At 45.5% G+C, this 14,890-nt stretch overlaps 1 protein-coding gene across 3 annotated transcripts in view; it reads left to right on the top strand.

The window, feature by feature from the left end:
* The window catches only part of CACNA1E (calcium voltage-gated channel subunit alpha1 E), a 402,433-nt gene that overhangs the window by 332,421 nt on the left and 55,122 nt on the right, over positions 1-14,890 (top strand). For all 3 annotated transcript variants that reach the window (XM_025385803.1, XM_025385786.1, XM_025385794.1), the window contains 4 exons: positions 102-161; positions 885-991; positions 12,847-12,858; positions 14,454-14,550. In XM_025385803.1, the coding sequence (XP_025241588.1) occupies positions 102-161; positions 885-991; positions 12,847-12,858; positions 14,454-14,550 (276 nt within the window). The remainder of the gene's footprint in view (positions 1-101; positions 162-884; positions 992-12,846; positions 12,859-14,453; positions 14,551-14,890) is intronic.

The raw sequence follows: 14,890 nt of genomic DNA, 5'->3' as shown, positions 1-14,890 counted from the left end.
GGGTGGGCAGGCACGAGTGCATGTGTCCTGGCAGGTGGGAGTGCGTGTAGTAGCCTGTTGGCCACACATGGTCATTTCCTTCTGCCATATATGTCTTTCAGGTCCTGAGGTATTTTGACTATGTGTTCACGGGCGTGTTCACCTTTGAGATGGTTATAAAGGTAAAAACTTCTAGAGAAAACCTGGGCTCTTGGGTTTAGATAGGTCACCTGTCTGCTCCTTAGGCTAGAGCCTTTCCTCAGAGTTGCCACCTACCAGCCAATGGCAGCCCTCAGTAGAGCTTCTGTTGCCCCTTCTCTGGCCTCAGAATCCTGAAAAAATCTGTCTCAGCAAGACACGGCTGCATGGATATGTTTGTACTGGTGCAGGCCTGTGGACATGGCCCAAGTAGGAGGCAGGCAACAGGTGTGCAGGCAGGCTTGGGGCCAGCACTCTCCTCCCCAGTGCTTGTCCTGGCTGAGCCTGGGTGTATGCCAAGGCAAAGGGCTAGGTAGAGATGAGTCTTCCTGGGCTTCTTCTAGTCCCAGCCATCATAACACCCCATAGTCTGTCTTGTTCCCAGCCTCATCCATCCAGGATTTTACCCATCTGTGCATATGTGGCAATGCCCAGTGCTCTGAGCCATAAATGAAAGGAGGAATGTGGCAGGGTTCTGTGAAAACCAAGGAGTCTAGTGAACCCTGGGTGACTATGAGATGGGGGCCTCAGGACTCAGTCATGTGGAGAAAGCCTGCTGGACCTACGCTCTCATTCTCCAGGTCCTAGCGTAGGGTTGGTTGTGGAGATGGTGGCAGTGGAGGCATTGCCACGATGAACAGAGCTCAGGTCAAGTGTTGCCCACACCTTCTGGGCTCATTGTGGCTGTTCATATCCTTCTTCTGCAGATGATAGACCAAGGCTTGATCCTGCAGGACGGGTCCTACTTCCGAGACCTGTGGAACATCCTGGACTTTGTGGTGGTCGTTGGCGCATTGGTGGCCTTTGCTCTGGCGTAAGTGACTCTTTTCTTATTTGATTCCCTTCCTTCCCCTCTTCCTGGAGACTCCAGTTGATTTGAAGCCCTTTCCAGAAACGCAACATTCAGGGTGATGCCAAAGAATGCCCCTCCGGGAAATCTGCTCCCCAGTCACCCTCAGCAGAGCTCCTGAGCACCTTGCAGCTCCAGCTTATGTGACCTGACTGGCAGAATGGGGGAAGCAGGATAAGGGAGCGTCAGGAGGGAGAAGTCAGAGGCCCTGGGAATTCCTTTCCTGGAAACGAGTAAGCATGGGCAGGCACTCGTGTGGACAGTGCTTCCATGCATTTAGCAATAGACCCAGGAACAGCTTATGGGCCCTTTCTTTCTTGAGTGTGTCAATCAAGGAAGCAGCTTGAAAGAAAGATGCAGAGGGTAGTGCAAAGTTGAGGATCACGGAATCCTAGGCATGGTGAGGTTTTCTGTTCATAGCAGGTGTAAATGAGAGCTCTTCCGGGGATGCAAGAACCATGCTTTTGCACACACCTAATAATATGTTTAATCTCCAAAAGGAAAGGCTTTCCAAATTTTCCTTGATAATGTACTTAGGAAAACAGCCTTAAACCATTCAGGCAACTAAATCATGTTCATTATATTTGTGGGATTTTTTTCCCCCACACATGGATCCAACTCTAGACAGTTTTCAATCACATTCTGACATTTCCTGTGGAATCTAGCCAAGGAAAGGGCTCTTCTAGCCCTCCTGGGTGTAACTAGGAAATGGGATGCTTTCAGGGTATTTTTCCTAACCTGGTGTATAGAGTGCCCCAGAAGGATGAATGACAGCCTCGGGGTTCTGTCTGTACCTTGTTCACCCTGAGCAGCTTCAGCCTCTTCCAGGATGCACAACAGAATTCTCAGAGCCATCCCTCAAGTCTCTCTGAGTACAAGTGGAAGCTTCATCTTTAGCCTCAGCAAGGCTAGCTACACCATGTGGCGAGGCAGGAGAGCTTTCAGGAACTGCTGTCATTGAGTCATTGATGGCAGCTGCGAAAGGAACACAATGTCTTCATACATTTACCCTTCTGAGTGGTTTTCCCTCCAAGGGTTTGCCCTTCCAAGTGTTTAGAAAGAGATCACCATCGGAAGGGTTTGCCCTTCTAAATGTTTAGAAAGACAGGGAAGCTGGGCCGGGCGCGATGGCTCACGCCTGTAATCCCAGCACTTTGGGAGGCCGAGGCAGGCGGATCACAAGGTCAGGAGATCGAGACCATCCTGGCTAACACGGTGAAACCCCATCTCTACTGAAAATACAAAAAAATAGCCAGGCATGGTGGTGGGCACCTGTGGTCCAGTTACTTGGGAGGCTGAGGCAGGAGAATGGCGTGAACCAGGGAGGTGGAGCTTGCAGTGAGCTGAGATCGCGCCACTGCACCCCAACCTGGGTGACACAGCGAGACTCTGTCTCAAAAAAAAAAAAAAAAAAAAGAAAGGGAAGCTGACAGTGCTTCTCCTCAAGCTTCTCCTCAAGCACTGTCAGCTTCCGTCTCTTATCCTTTCCGGCAGAAAAACAGGTGGGGTGAGAATTACAAGATGTTTCTCAAGTGGCCTGGTGGGGTGGGGATAGTGGAGGGCTATGTCTTAAGGAGAGGTACAAGGTAGACGCCCAGCTGTGCTAGAAGTGTAGGATCTCCCAGAACCTGCAAGTGGACTGTGCTCCCTCAGCCACGAGACTGTGACATGAGTGGACTGTGCTCCCTCAGTCATGAGAGACTGTACAAAAGAAAACCATGTTGGGCATAGTTTGTGACCCTGAAATGGGCTGGTGATCAAAGTAACTCCAGTGTCCCTTGTCCCCTTGTGCACATGTTAATTCCATTGTGCAGTCACTTTTGCTCCCCACAAAAAGAAAACTTTCCGTCACGTGTGGCTGGACTGTTCTTGAGGAAATTTTACAGAAACATGGGGTATTTTCTCAAGCATCTGGGCCCTGTCTGGATTCTCGTGGTACAATGAAAGGAAAGGCAGCTCTGGCTCCATCAGAGGGACTTCCAGCTCCTCTTCCATCTTCTTGGAAAGATGGATTAAAGTCTAAGTCTGCTTTTGCCCTAAGGAGACCCACATTTTTTGTTAGAGATAAATATTATCCTTAGGTTTTTAAAAGGTCAAGTTCCCTTTTCATTTTACTAATTCATTTGCATAGATTATCCACTGTATCATTCTTATTTTGATCTCTAAAAATCATGTGTCTCTCTTTGAAGTATAAAGAACAAGGAGATAGAAGCATATAGGAAAGAACCCACCCCATCTTTAGGAAGAACAGAACCCACTGGCGTAACAGGACAGAGTGGCAGGAAAGGTTGGGCTGTGGAACCAGATGGGCCCTTGTTTGAATCCCAGCCCCTTTACTTTCCAGCTTTGTGTCCTTGAGCCACACAGCAAAATATTAACCCTCCTAACCTCAGTTCTCATCTCTGAAATGCAGATAAAATAATGTGTGTAAAGTGCTTAGGACAGGGCCTGATGTAGTGTGAACAATCAATACTTGTTAATTCCCCTCCTCATCCTTCCATTCTCTTATCACATCATGAAATCCAAATATAGGAGCAAATATGTATTGATGCGCAATGTATACAGATAGATGTGTGCAGGCTGGCCCAAGACCTAGTTGTTTTATACATATACACCCCCCTCACCTATGCCTGTGTGCCTGGTAACCAGGCTGGCATTTTGGTGCCAGTGTGGGAGGAGGTGTGTTTTAGAGGAAGCTCCTGCATGCCTGCCCATTGTCCACAGTCGAGACATCTCTCCTCAGACCCAGAGCAGTGATGATGTGCAGTAGAGCTGTCATCTGTCTTGTTCTTTCTTTGTGCCCTTTGAAACGTGGCAGTGGTGGCTTTGGTGCTGGTGGCAGGGGAAGCCTTAACAGCCCCGGAGCCGAAGCCTCTCTGTTGTTCCTCAGACCAGGTACAGTGCAGGGGCCCCCAGGAACCCCCTGGTTCTGGGGTCCATACTTATGTGATGGATTGAGAGTTATGATCCATCACTTGCTTTTAGTCATGTCACTTCTTGAACTCTCCCTTCGTTTTCTCCGAAACATAGATGGTACTTGCTCACCCTTCTCCATCCATTTTCTCTTTTGCCTTCAACTTTCCAAGCTTGCCATGCCATTCCCTCTCCCCTTTCTGTGCTCATGGAGCAGGCTCCCACTCCCCCTCCTCTGGCCTTCGTCACATTTGCTGAGCAAGGTCCAGGTAATGCTTTCTTTTGCTCATGCACCCATGCTTTCAAACTCTGTCCTGTTCCTTTCCTCATTAATGGCACCAGAGAATTCAGCTCCCCCATCACTTTGGTGGAGTTAGCCAGAGTCCTGCCTGCCAGCAGAGAGAGGACCTGGCCTGGGACAGAGAGTGAAACAAGTCACTGAGCCTATGTCCCTCATGATCAGGGGCTCAGGCCAGCAGAAAGCCAAATGTGGGGTTGTCTGCAGGTTTGTCAAGTATCTCTCTCCTTGTGTTTACAACTTTCGTTATCATATCCCATATATTTGCCCCATAATGTCCACCATTCAAATAACCTTATTCCTGTCCCAGTCTCTTTCTGTCTTTCTTAAAATTGAACCATGACTTACTGAGGAGGCTTCTGTGAAGCCTATTGCTTAATCGACTTGAGCTACTGATGGTGGTTGCCATGGTAGCATCTTTCTGTGGCTCCTCAGAAACCAGGGCTGACATGGCATTCCTTCCACCACCCAGCCAGAGCCTTCTCAGACCCTGGTCCAACCCCCAGGAGCAAAGCCCCTCACCAAGTGGGGGGAATGACCTCTAGCTGAATTCTCAAAGAAAGCTGCGGTGTCCCCTGAGCCCTCCTGCCGAGGCGTGTGCCTGCCACCATGTATGTTTTCTACAAGCATATATGTTGTTTATGCAGTGGCTGAAGAGAAGACTGTTCTCCACAGCTGCATACATCAAGTTAAGGGAATGTTTATAATGTAAACCTGGAAAATTCCGTTGGGGAACTTTATTGACTTTTGAGGAGGAAGGGAAGGGGATTTTTTCATTTATTTATTTTTCTTCTTGGATTTATTTTAAGTGTGGGCAGAGCAGTGGATAAAAAAATAAATGGAAAGATACCCACATTGCAACTTTTCTGTTCTTTCCAATTCACTTTTACATTATAAGGCATTTATAAGAACACTCAGGTCTCATTCCTTAAGCTCAGCGTCCCTGCAGGGAGGTGGGCAGAGTTTTGGCAAAGGTTGGGTTCAGGACTTCATTATTCCACTGTCCTCACAACGCCTGCTTTCTGGGCCACATGGAGACAGAGTGTTTGCTGACTATAAATGTCCGCAGCTGTGCCTTCTGTACTTTGAGGTTTCAAGAAAAGTCTGGTGAGTGGCTGGATCTATGAAACCTTCCTCTTTTATCTTTTTCTTTCCAAAGAAGAGGGATTCTTTTGTGTGATTTTATGTGAAAGGACCAGAAACTGCTTTGCCCAGTTTCCACACACCCTGTTGCCATCTCTGCTGCTTCCCGGCCTCCTGGAGGGAAGGCAAAGATGGTTACAGCCTTGGCATTTCCAGGGATCTGCACATGAGGCACATTCCCCTGCTTTGGGGGGCCCTGCTCCCCAACCAAAGTCAGCTGCCTTGTAGGGAGGTCACGCAACCACTACACAGATTACATTCCTGAACCTCACAGAACCCTCATGTTTCATGTCTTTCATGTTTAGTGAAGTGACTTGGGCAAACAGGTGGACAGGGACAGAATCTCTGGAGAAATGCAGGAGAGGACCAGAACACCTGTGTGTGTGTGTCTTTCTGTGTGTGACACCTGCACTCCAACCCAGGACCCTCACCCTCTCCATTTGTACTGCTCTACAACATGTTACTTGACTAGCTCCATTCACATGAGCAGGTGAGCTCTCCTGGATTGGATTCTAAGTAGTCAACTCATGGCTTATAATTGCTCAGCAGCAGCACAGATGGTTTAATAGAAAAATAACTAGCAATTTTGCTCCCATCTCCTCCCCCACCTCAGAATTCACGATGGCCTGTGCATCAGTCAGTTATACAGGCTCTCCGGCGGCTGACGCCAAAACTTCCTGTTGCCATTTGCCGTTGTAGCAGGGCATGGGGTGAGGTCAGGACTCCCTGGCACTCAGGAGATTTGGCTCACAGACGCACTTGGCCTTTCATTATTCAGTCCTTAGCCAGAAATGAAAAACATGAGTCAATCTGCCTTCTTGATGCCAGAAGGAACTGGAGTTCCCACATTAGCTTTTATTACATTCTTTTCATTAAAGTATGTCACTTTCCTGACACTTGACACTCTGCCCTAGTCGCTGAGATGGATAAGGTCCATTGAATGCATTCAGCACTAGCTGTGGCAGCAGAGTTATATACACAGGCATGGACAATTTTAGATTTGGAAGGACCCTAAGGAGCCAGAGAATATGTTCCGCTGGGAGTGGTGGCTCACGCCTGTAACCCCAGCAAGTCGGGAGGCTGAGATGCGAGGATTGTTTAAGGCTGGGAGTTCGATAATATGGTCCTCTGGTTCTGGATTTGCTTGTGGGATTTTGTGTGTTAGAAGGTGAGAATGTGCACATGTAAGGAAGAGGTGGCTATTCAGCACCAAAATGCTCATACACACTCATGCTCAGCACCACATGGAAACAACAGACAAACATTTCACCCTAAACCTGGTTGGTTGTTTCTCCTATTCTTCACTCCCTGCCTGTGTCTGAGGCAGTCCCCTCAAACCTCCAGCGTTGCCTATGGGACTTCTTTCTTGACAGAACTTCCCTCTTTTTAAACTGAAAGGGGAGTCTGCCAAAGGGAGCAGTGACTGCACATTAATCTTGGAGGCAAAAAAAGTGGACGAAGTCCTGCTTCATGCAGAGAAGACCCATTTACCACTGAGCCAGACAGGCCATCCAGTTCCCCTGTTCTGTGGAAGAGAATGAAGGATTAAAATTAAATTTAGCCGTCAAGTAGCCCATTAACTGTGGATTTAGGAGGCCAGCTGAAAAAGAATTGGAAATTTCCAACTGTAAGCAGATGGGAGGATGTTGTTCCCTGAGACTCCAGTTTAAAAGTCACCTCAAGAATGACTACATCTGATTTTTGTGCCCAGTCAAGGACACTAAAGATGATCAATGCCCATGGACTTTTGAGGTGCCTACTGCTATATCATAGCTGCATTGAAAATGGAGTTTGGGAGGGAGGAAGGAGGGACAGAGTGGCAGCCACGTGGAGGGAGGGAGTGTCTGAAAGGAGATAAGTCCTCAGTCTACCTACTCTTGGCATTAAGTCTCAGCATGCATAGTTTTTAGTGAACGCTGGAAAATGTGTTGTCTGTTGCGTGTGACATTGGTGCTGCCGAGGAACCGCCTGTAGAATATTCACTTTGAGACCTTTATCTTATGGAGGCAACGGCTGTGAACACCACAGTATTATTATTATTTTAATCAACAGCACGAAATTGGGAGATGGTTGGTTGTAAATGGGATCTCAGCCTGTGGCCACAGACCCAAGCAAAATGAAATGATCCAATCAGGGAACACTGCCCCATCCACATGATAACCAACAACCAACCAGACCCAGATACAAAAAGCACCCTGTGATCCTTCACAACCATGGGAAGAGCCCAGTACTGCTGGATTAGTGGAAACTCCTCATAGTGCCCTCCAGATTTAAAAGTAGATTTTAGGCTGGGCGCGGTGGCTCACGCCTGTAATCCCAGCACTTTGAAAGGCCGAGGCAGGCGGATCACGAGGTCAGGAGATCGAGACCATCCTGGCTAACATGGTGAAACCCTGTCTCTACTAAAAATACAAAAAATTAGTCGGGCGTGGTGGTGGCGGGTGCCTGTAGTCCCAGCTACTCGGGAGGCTGAGACAGGAGAATGGCGTGAACCAGGGAGGCAGAGCTTGCAGTGAGCCGAGATCGTGCCACTGCACTCCAGCCTGGGCGACAGAGCAAGACTCTGTCTCAAAAAAAAAAAAAAAAAAAAAAAAAAAGGTAGATTTTAGAGTTACTTGGGTCAGAAGACTTCATAATGGACTTGGGGACCATCAACACAGATCATGCCAGCCACCTGCCTAATCCATATGCACAGGGGCACAGCCTAGCATTTCAAATTAGTCTTCAGTGGGACAAGTGTATTGGGTGGACTTCCACCAGCTCCAAGGCCTTCTTAGAAAGATCAGCAGATGAGGGGTCTTTGGGTATGTTTAGAATAAAAAGACAAAAGAGACAACTAAGTCCACTGTTCACCAGATTGAATAATAAAACTGGTAGGAGACAGTTAGATGCTCTGCTGTCTCCTGCTGCTTCTCAGTGTTTGGAGAGAAACACCACCAGTTGGAGTATGGTGCTGTGTATGGCAAAGGAGGAAGCTTACAAAAGGCTCTCAGGAGTGTGTGTGAGCTTGTTGAGGTCCGTGTGCAAGAGGGAAAGGATTATGCACCAAACACTTAGCACAGAGCTAGTGCTCTGGTCACATGACAAAGAAACATGGCAGAGTAACAATGGATTGAGGGTTCGAGGGTGACCCCAAGAGATGCTGAGGCATGGACCACGAGGAAAAATAAACCCCAAATGGCAGCCGCTAAGCAGTGACAAGGTCAATGTGGTAAATTTAAAATTTTCACAGAAGCAGATGAACATATCCTTATCTGCAGGTCCTAGAGAGACAGGCACTGCCAGCGCAAAAGGGGAAACTTCCCCACAGGTCTTTAGAATTTTTAAAGTGCTTTCACACTGTTTATTTTATTTATCACCGAGCAGTCCTGTTTTACAGTTGAGAAGTGGATTGCCTGAGGTTTGACTAGTCTAACTCATTTGACTAGTAAGTAGCAAAGCCAGTTCTTGAACAACCTTGGTGTTCTGATTTGAAGTTCAGTGTTGTCTCCATTATGTTAAGCGCTCTTCTACACATCATGTTCTAGTTAGCTCCAAGCAATTAACCCCTGTAAGCTAAGAGCAGTGGCTTGATATAGATCTCTCCTCAACCTACAGATCCTTCTGTCTCTACCTGGTGACAGACAAGACCTATGGGTAGATGGAGAAGGGCATCCCTGAACTTGTCCATCTTGATGTTTCATCTGCAACTTTTTTTTCCTACGAACCCTCATAGACCCTAAACTGATTACAGGGAGTATGATAGCTCAGTATTTGAGATCAGGAAGTACTGGTCCTTTTACTGTTTCCTTCTTTGGTTAAAACCCTCCAATGGTTCCCATTTGAAAGGCACTGTAACATCACAAATAAGAGCATAGGTTTCAGAGTCAGGTACATTTAGGTCTGAATCCCAGCACATTAACTGCCTTAACTTTGAACCTCTGCTTCTTCATCTGTAAATGGGGATTCAAAAATAATATTTTGGTCCTATGAGCATTAAACAAGGTAAAATGTATCTAATGTCTGCTATAGTGCCAAGCACTTAGTAATTGTATAATGATAGTTATTATTTCCTACCAAATAATAGTCCAGACACATTAGTGAGACACTCGAGGCTCCTCACAGCATGACCCCTCCATCTACCTTTCACTCCTGCAAGCCTGGCCATTGCCTGAGGCAAGAGATTCCTTCAGATCCCTGAGCTATTCTCTGCTGAGCTCATGGGGGTGGGCAGAAGGCCATGGCACTTAAAGGACAGAAGGGTTCTTTAGAACCTGATGTCCCTGCTCTGCCCTCATGGGAGGAGAGTCAGTTCCTGGCAGAAATCAACTTGAGAGCATGTCCTTTGAGAAGAGGGGACCTGGGAGGTGAAGAGCAAGATTACATTGAATGCTGAGTGATTACACATGAAAGATCTGGAGGGCAACTTGACAATTGAGCTGGAAAATTCTCATCTTTTACTGATGAAACAAGAAAAAAATGTGTCATTTTTTTCTCCTGGAGAGCAGCCAGGAACCTACCAAATAAATAGAAAATAAATGGTAAAATGGGTGGCCCAACTGAGTCCCAATTAAAGTGAGATCAGTGCATCCTAGTGTGTGGAATTGTCCTTAGATTTTAACATTAGAGTCAATTTTTGAACCTGATAGAAATTTAATTAGGCAGTGTAAAAACATCTGATGATAATTTAGTAGCAGAGACTAGCAAAGTATTACCGAACAATTACATTTAAATGATTTGTAAAATGCACGTGAATTATTTCCAAAACAATGTGCCTCAGTTAAGGTACTTGAAGAGCTCATCCTTTTAGTTTAGTGAAATGTCTTCCTTGCGATCTTGTTGGCTTTGATAATGGCTTAAATCACTCTTGTATGTGTGGATTTGGGAGCAGTACTTTGGCCTAGTCCCTGTGTAAATTATATTTTAACTAATGGGGACTAAATTGTTGAGGCTTTTCTTGACTCCAGGGCCTTTGTTATTCAGTACTCTTTTCATTTCAAATGGCAATTTTTAAATCAGTTAAATCTTGCCCCTGGTAACAAAACTGAGGATGAAAGCATAGTTTTCTGCAGCTATTCCAATTTATGGCTTTTCAATGGCTCCTCTGCAGTAAGAGACCTGATGAAAGATGTGTAGAGCAATGACTAATTTTTTTTTTATTTTACTTTTGGCCTGTGTGTGATTGCTGTCCCTGGCTCAGACCTGTGGGAGTTACGATGGGACAAATAGCCCCACCCAGTGGTTTGGCAGCCACACTCAGCTGTTAAGATTAGAGTGTACCATTAAGGAACCCTGTTTTCCAAAACAAGGGACAGTGGTGAGTTTGCATTATGCCATGCATTATATGATCTATGTGGTAATATAATGAATTATACCATGACGTTTTACTAGGATTCTGGGGGGAAATTAATTCAAGAGAGCAAATTATATCCTTTATCCAGGTATGTGGGAAGAGCAGAAAATATTGGGGCCTCCCGCAAAAGATGCGTGTCTATGAGCATGACCTCTGAGAACCTTTTCAGATGCTGCAGGATAGAAAGGTCTCCGAGATGAGGACTTGAGTTAAGCAGAAGGCAGAAGCTTGGGGTGTGTGATCCTAGACCACCTGCCTATATATTGATCTCCCACCCTATTCCTACATCTTAGAGATATGAAAGATTATCCCGTAGTTCTTCCTTAAGACAAATGTAGCCTGGGGAAAGGGAAACCTACGTAGTTATTTTGGTAAACTTTTTAATTGATTTCATTTTTCCTATGGCAGCTTGCAGTTATACTTTTATTTATGTGCTTGTTTACTTGAGGTCTGTCTTCCCTACTAGACTAGGTAAGTTTCAAAAGGTTGGCAACCTCATTTGGTCACAACTGTATATGCAGTATGCAGAACAGTGCCTGATATATATTAAGGACTGCACAGATGCTTGCTATATGAATGAACAAAGGTGTGTTTGGCTGACCTACCATATGCCCTGTCTTATATGTGAGAAGATGCTGGGGGAGATATTTCTGTCCTCTGAATATTTGGAGGTTATCACATTAAGGATTTAAGGTTTATAAGGCCTTGGGTCTAATTCCCAAGTCATCATTCATTTGGCATTTATAGTGAAAATTAATTTAATTTTGAATATGGGATCATTTGTTGAGTAAAATGACCATTAGAAGTCTTTCCTTGTGACATACAGTAGTGGAACATAGGTTTGCCATACATTGGCAAAAAATAAGAAAGGAAAGAAAAAAAGTAACCTTTATCACAATCTGCAACTAAGAACCAAAACCTGAATTATGAACACTTCTTCTTAGCAGTAGGCCAGGACAGGGAATCACGAGATGCAGGTTCACCTATGGTGAACTCACTCAGTGAATGATCTTAGGCAAGGCAATTCCTCCTGGGGCCTCAGTTTCCTTTGCAGTTGGGTGGATTTCAGGGATCTCTTCCAGTTCAGAAATTCACTGTGCTGTTTGACAGAACTTTGAACTAAAACCTGCTGGTGCAGAGCCTTAGTGGTTAAGAGCAAGAGCTTTGATCATCATACGTGCTTGGGTTCATGTCCCAGCTCTGCCAGTTGATGCCGGGCACTCTACCTCTCTGAATCTCTTCTGTGAAATGGGGATAGTGATTCCTATGTGCTAAAGTTAGGAGGTTTAAATAAAGATTTGCACTAAAATTGCTTAGCACAGAGTCTGGCCCAGAATCAATAAATATTCAAAAAATTTAGAAGTTGTCATTACTTCTATCTTGAAGATATTTATGCCCTTACTTATTTTAAATGCCTCACCAATAGAACTGGGATGATTTTTCATCTTCAAACTGCACAGTATGCTCACAATGGACAGGTGGTCATTTAATTTATCAAAAGGCAAACTTTGGTGTGACATCATGATCTTGACAGACAAATGCCTCCCTCCCTTATTTCAGGTTAGTTTAACAGTGATGCTCCTCTGAGCTTCTAAGAGACATCAGTGTGTCTCTCTCTGAGTGGTTGCGTGTCCCTCTTTAGATGAAACCCTTTATAAGCATAACCATGCTAGTGTGTGAGAGAATTTCTGGCCCGGAGTGGGCATAGTTCCTCCAGCCTGGTTTCTTATAAATTCACTGGAAACAGAGTTTGTCTGAAGACTACACAAGAAATGAAAGTAAACGCCTGTACTTAGAAAACTGCAGTTAAACCAGACTCCATGAAAATAATGCACAATACCCAGAAGCCTATGTAGAATTGTCACTTGTGCTGGCAGAGGGTCTTTGCCCCTGCAGGCTGGGACAGTGGCCAGGGAGCAAATGGTGTGCTGGCCCTTCCTTTCACAAAGGTGTGGACACTCTAAGTGCCAAGGCTGTGGGTGGGGTCCCTTGGGCCTGTGCTGCTCTGATTCCCTATCATTGTAAGGTTCTCTTTTCTCCCTGAAGTGTTCTGACTGTCTTTCTTCTCTCTACCCCAACCCCACTTTTGTTTTATTTTGATTTTCTACTGCTCTCTGATTGGATCCTCCATAGGAACGCTTTGGGGTAAATATGTTCAATTATCTTTGAAGTAAAAGATACAAGGAATGAGTTGGAGGAGCAAGAAAGTATGGTTGGGAGGAGAGGGGCTCATGCATTGAGAAAAGAGTGATCAGCTTTTATTTATATCCCAGAGACCAAAATCAGGAGTCACCAAGCCTTCTTGGGAAATGATCATTCTTGTTGGTGTGGATATGTATTAGGCTCATATGTTGCCTCTTTTAGGTATGTAGACAGATGAGCCTAATGCGGTGAAATAGTTTGTAAAATATACCAAAGCCTCTGGATGTTAAAGACCATATGAATGCAATGCTTTTGGATTATTTTTATTCAGATCTAGGATTGAATAAAAGTGACTTGTAGGTCATGGCCTGTAATCATTAAGAGAGTCTTAAAATAAACATTCTGGGCAAAGTCAGCATTCCTTGAATTCAATTAAATATCTTTTGGCCTCGCTTCTGTGAAAGAAAGCCCTTGCAGTTCCCACCTGATGTTCTGCACCCCATTTCCTCAGACTGTTGGTGTAAGAGTAATCTGGGTCAACATGAAGAAAGAGACAGAGCCTTACTCCACTATTTGGAGTCTTGTTTTCCACCATTTGTATGTTTTATAAACGATAATTATTTGAATTCAATGCAAAGGTCTCAGGGGAAGAACAGGGAAGAAAGAGAAATGCAAATTTATTGTTCATTTTATTCCTAAAAATAAAAAGAGAAATAAACTGTCACTATTAGGAGTAAACATTTCCAAGAGGCTGAATAGGGAGGGTCATTAGCTGTAGGGCCAGGATAAAGGTAGGCCGGGCCTGCAGTTTGGGCCTCCCCCAGCCCAGTGACTCTCTGCAGCCTGTGCTAGGTGCACACCGTCTGCAATGGAAGGTACTGCGGGAAAAGCCAGCCACACAGAGGTACTGCAGTGTGAGCCAAGGTCCTGGCTAGAAGCCTGCATGACATGCTTTCTCTGGAACACGTGGCCCAGTGAGAGTGTCATGTCTGCCACCACCCTGCCTCACCTTGCTCTCTCCTGTACTAATGAACTGTGCAGTGGTGACAAACCTAGATTAAGTCAAGTGCCCTGATGAGGCTTGCTCTCAACTGTGGGTTCATCAATTCAGCGAATATCATTTGAGAACCTATCATTTAACAAGCACTGGATTTGGCACAGTGGGGATCTGAAGTGGGCTACTGCTCACATTCCCTAGTTGACGTGTCTTCTGTTTTCATTGTGCCAGGGTGGTAATCAGCAGCATTAGACTGGTAGTTAGGGAAGGAAGTGTTTATTAACGTATGTGCATGGATGCCTCTGTGTGCCTATGTGTTCCTCTGTGTGTGTATATATGAGTGTGTATGTGCATGTGTGGGTGTTTATGCATGTGGATGTGTGTTCATGTGTGCACACTGGGAAGTGATTTGAGAATATTCCTGAAGCGTTTTTCGTAGGATGTCCCTGGAGTCAAATCTGACTCAAGTTTCTGGCTTCTTGCCTCCATCTCTCCCATACATCTCTCCCCTTTTAGCCTGTTGTTGCTAATGCCATAGTTTGAATGTCATTTTTATTTCTCCCCCATTCCATATGATTCCCTGGGGGCCTCTCCCCTGCAGAACCAACAAAGGACGGGACATCAAGACCATCAAGTCTCTGCGGGTGCTCCGAGTTCTAAGGCCACTGAAAACCATCAAGCGCTTGCCCAAGCTCAAGGTAGTGTTTACAGAGTTTGTTCCCATCAAATCCCCTTCTCCCGTCTTCTCTCTTTAGCCATGGCTGGCCTGCCTTTGGAGAATTTGTTCTGGGAATATTCCTTTTTCTCACACGGATATTGAAGTTCTTTTCATCTGTCTGAGCTAAAGGTCTTAGTTTCAAAGGAAAATAGCCAACATCCCAAGAAATCTGTAAGAAAGCTTTTCCTTTTAGTTCAGACCCAGGTGGTATCTACTCTCCAGTGTGATATGTCATCCAAGAGGGAATTCTGTGTGGCTTTGTCCTGGGGCCTCCTATGTCCCCAGTGCAGACCCAGAACACCAGAATGGACGCAACGGGA

The sequence above is a fragment of the Theropithecus gelada genome, chromosome 1, assembly GCF_003255815.1.
Source record: "Theropithecus gelada isolate Dixy chromosome 1, Tgel_1.0, whole genome shotgun sequence".
NCBI lineage: Eukaryota > Metazoa > Chordata > Mammalia > Primates > Cercopithecidae > Theropithecus > Theropithecus gelada.
Note: the sequence above shows the minus strand (reverse complement) of the source record. Positions and strands in the feature narration are given on the sequence as shown.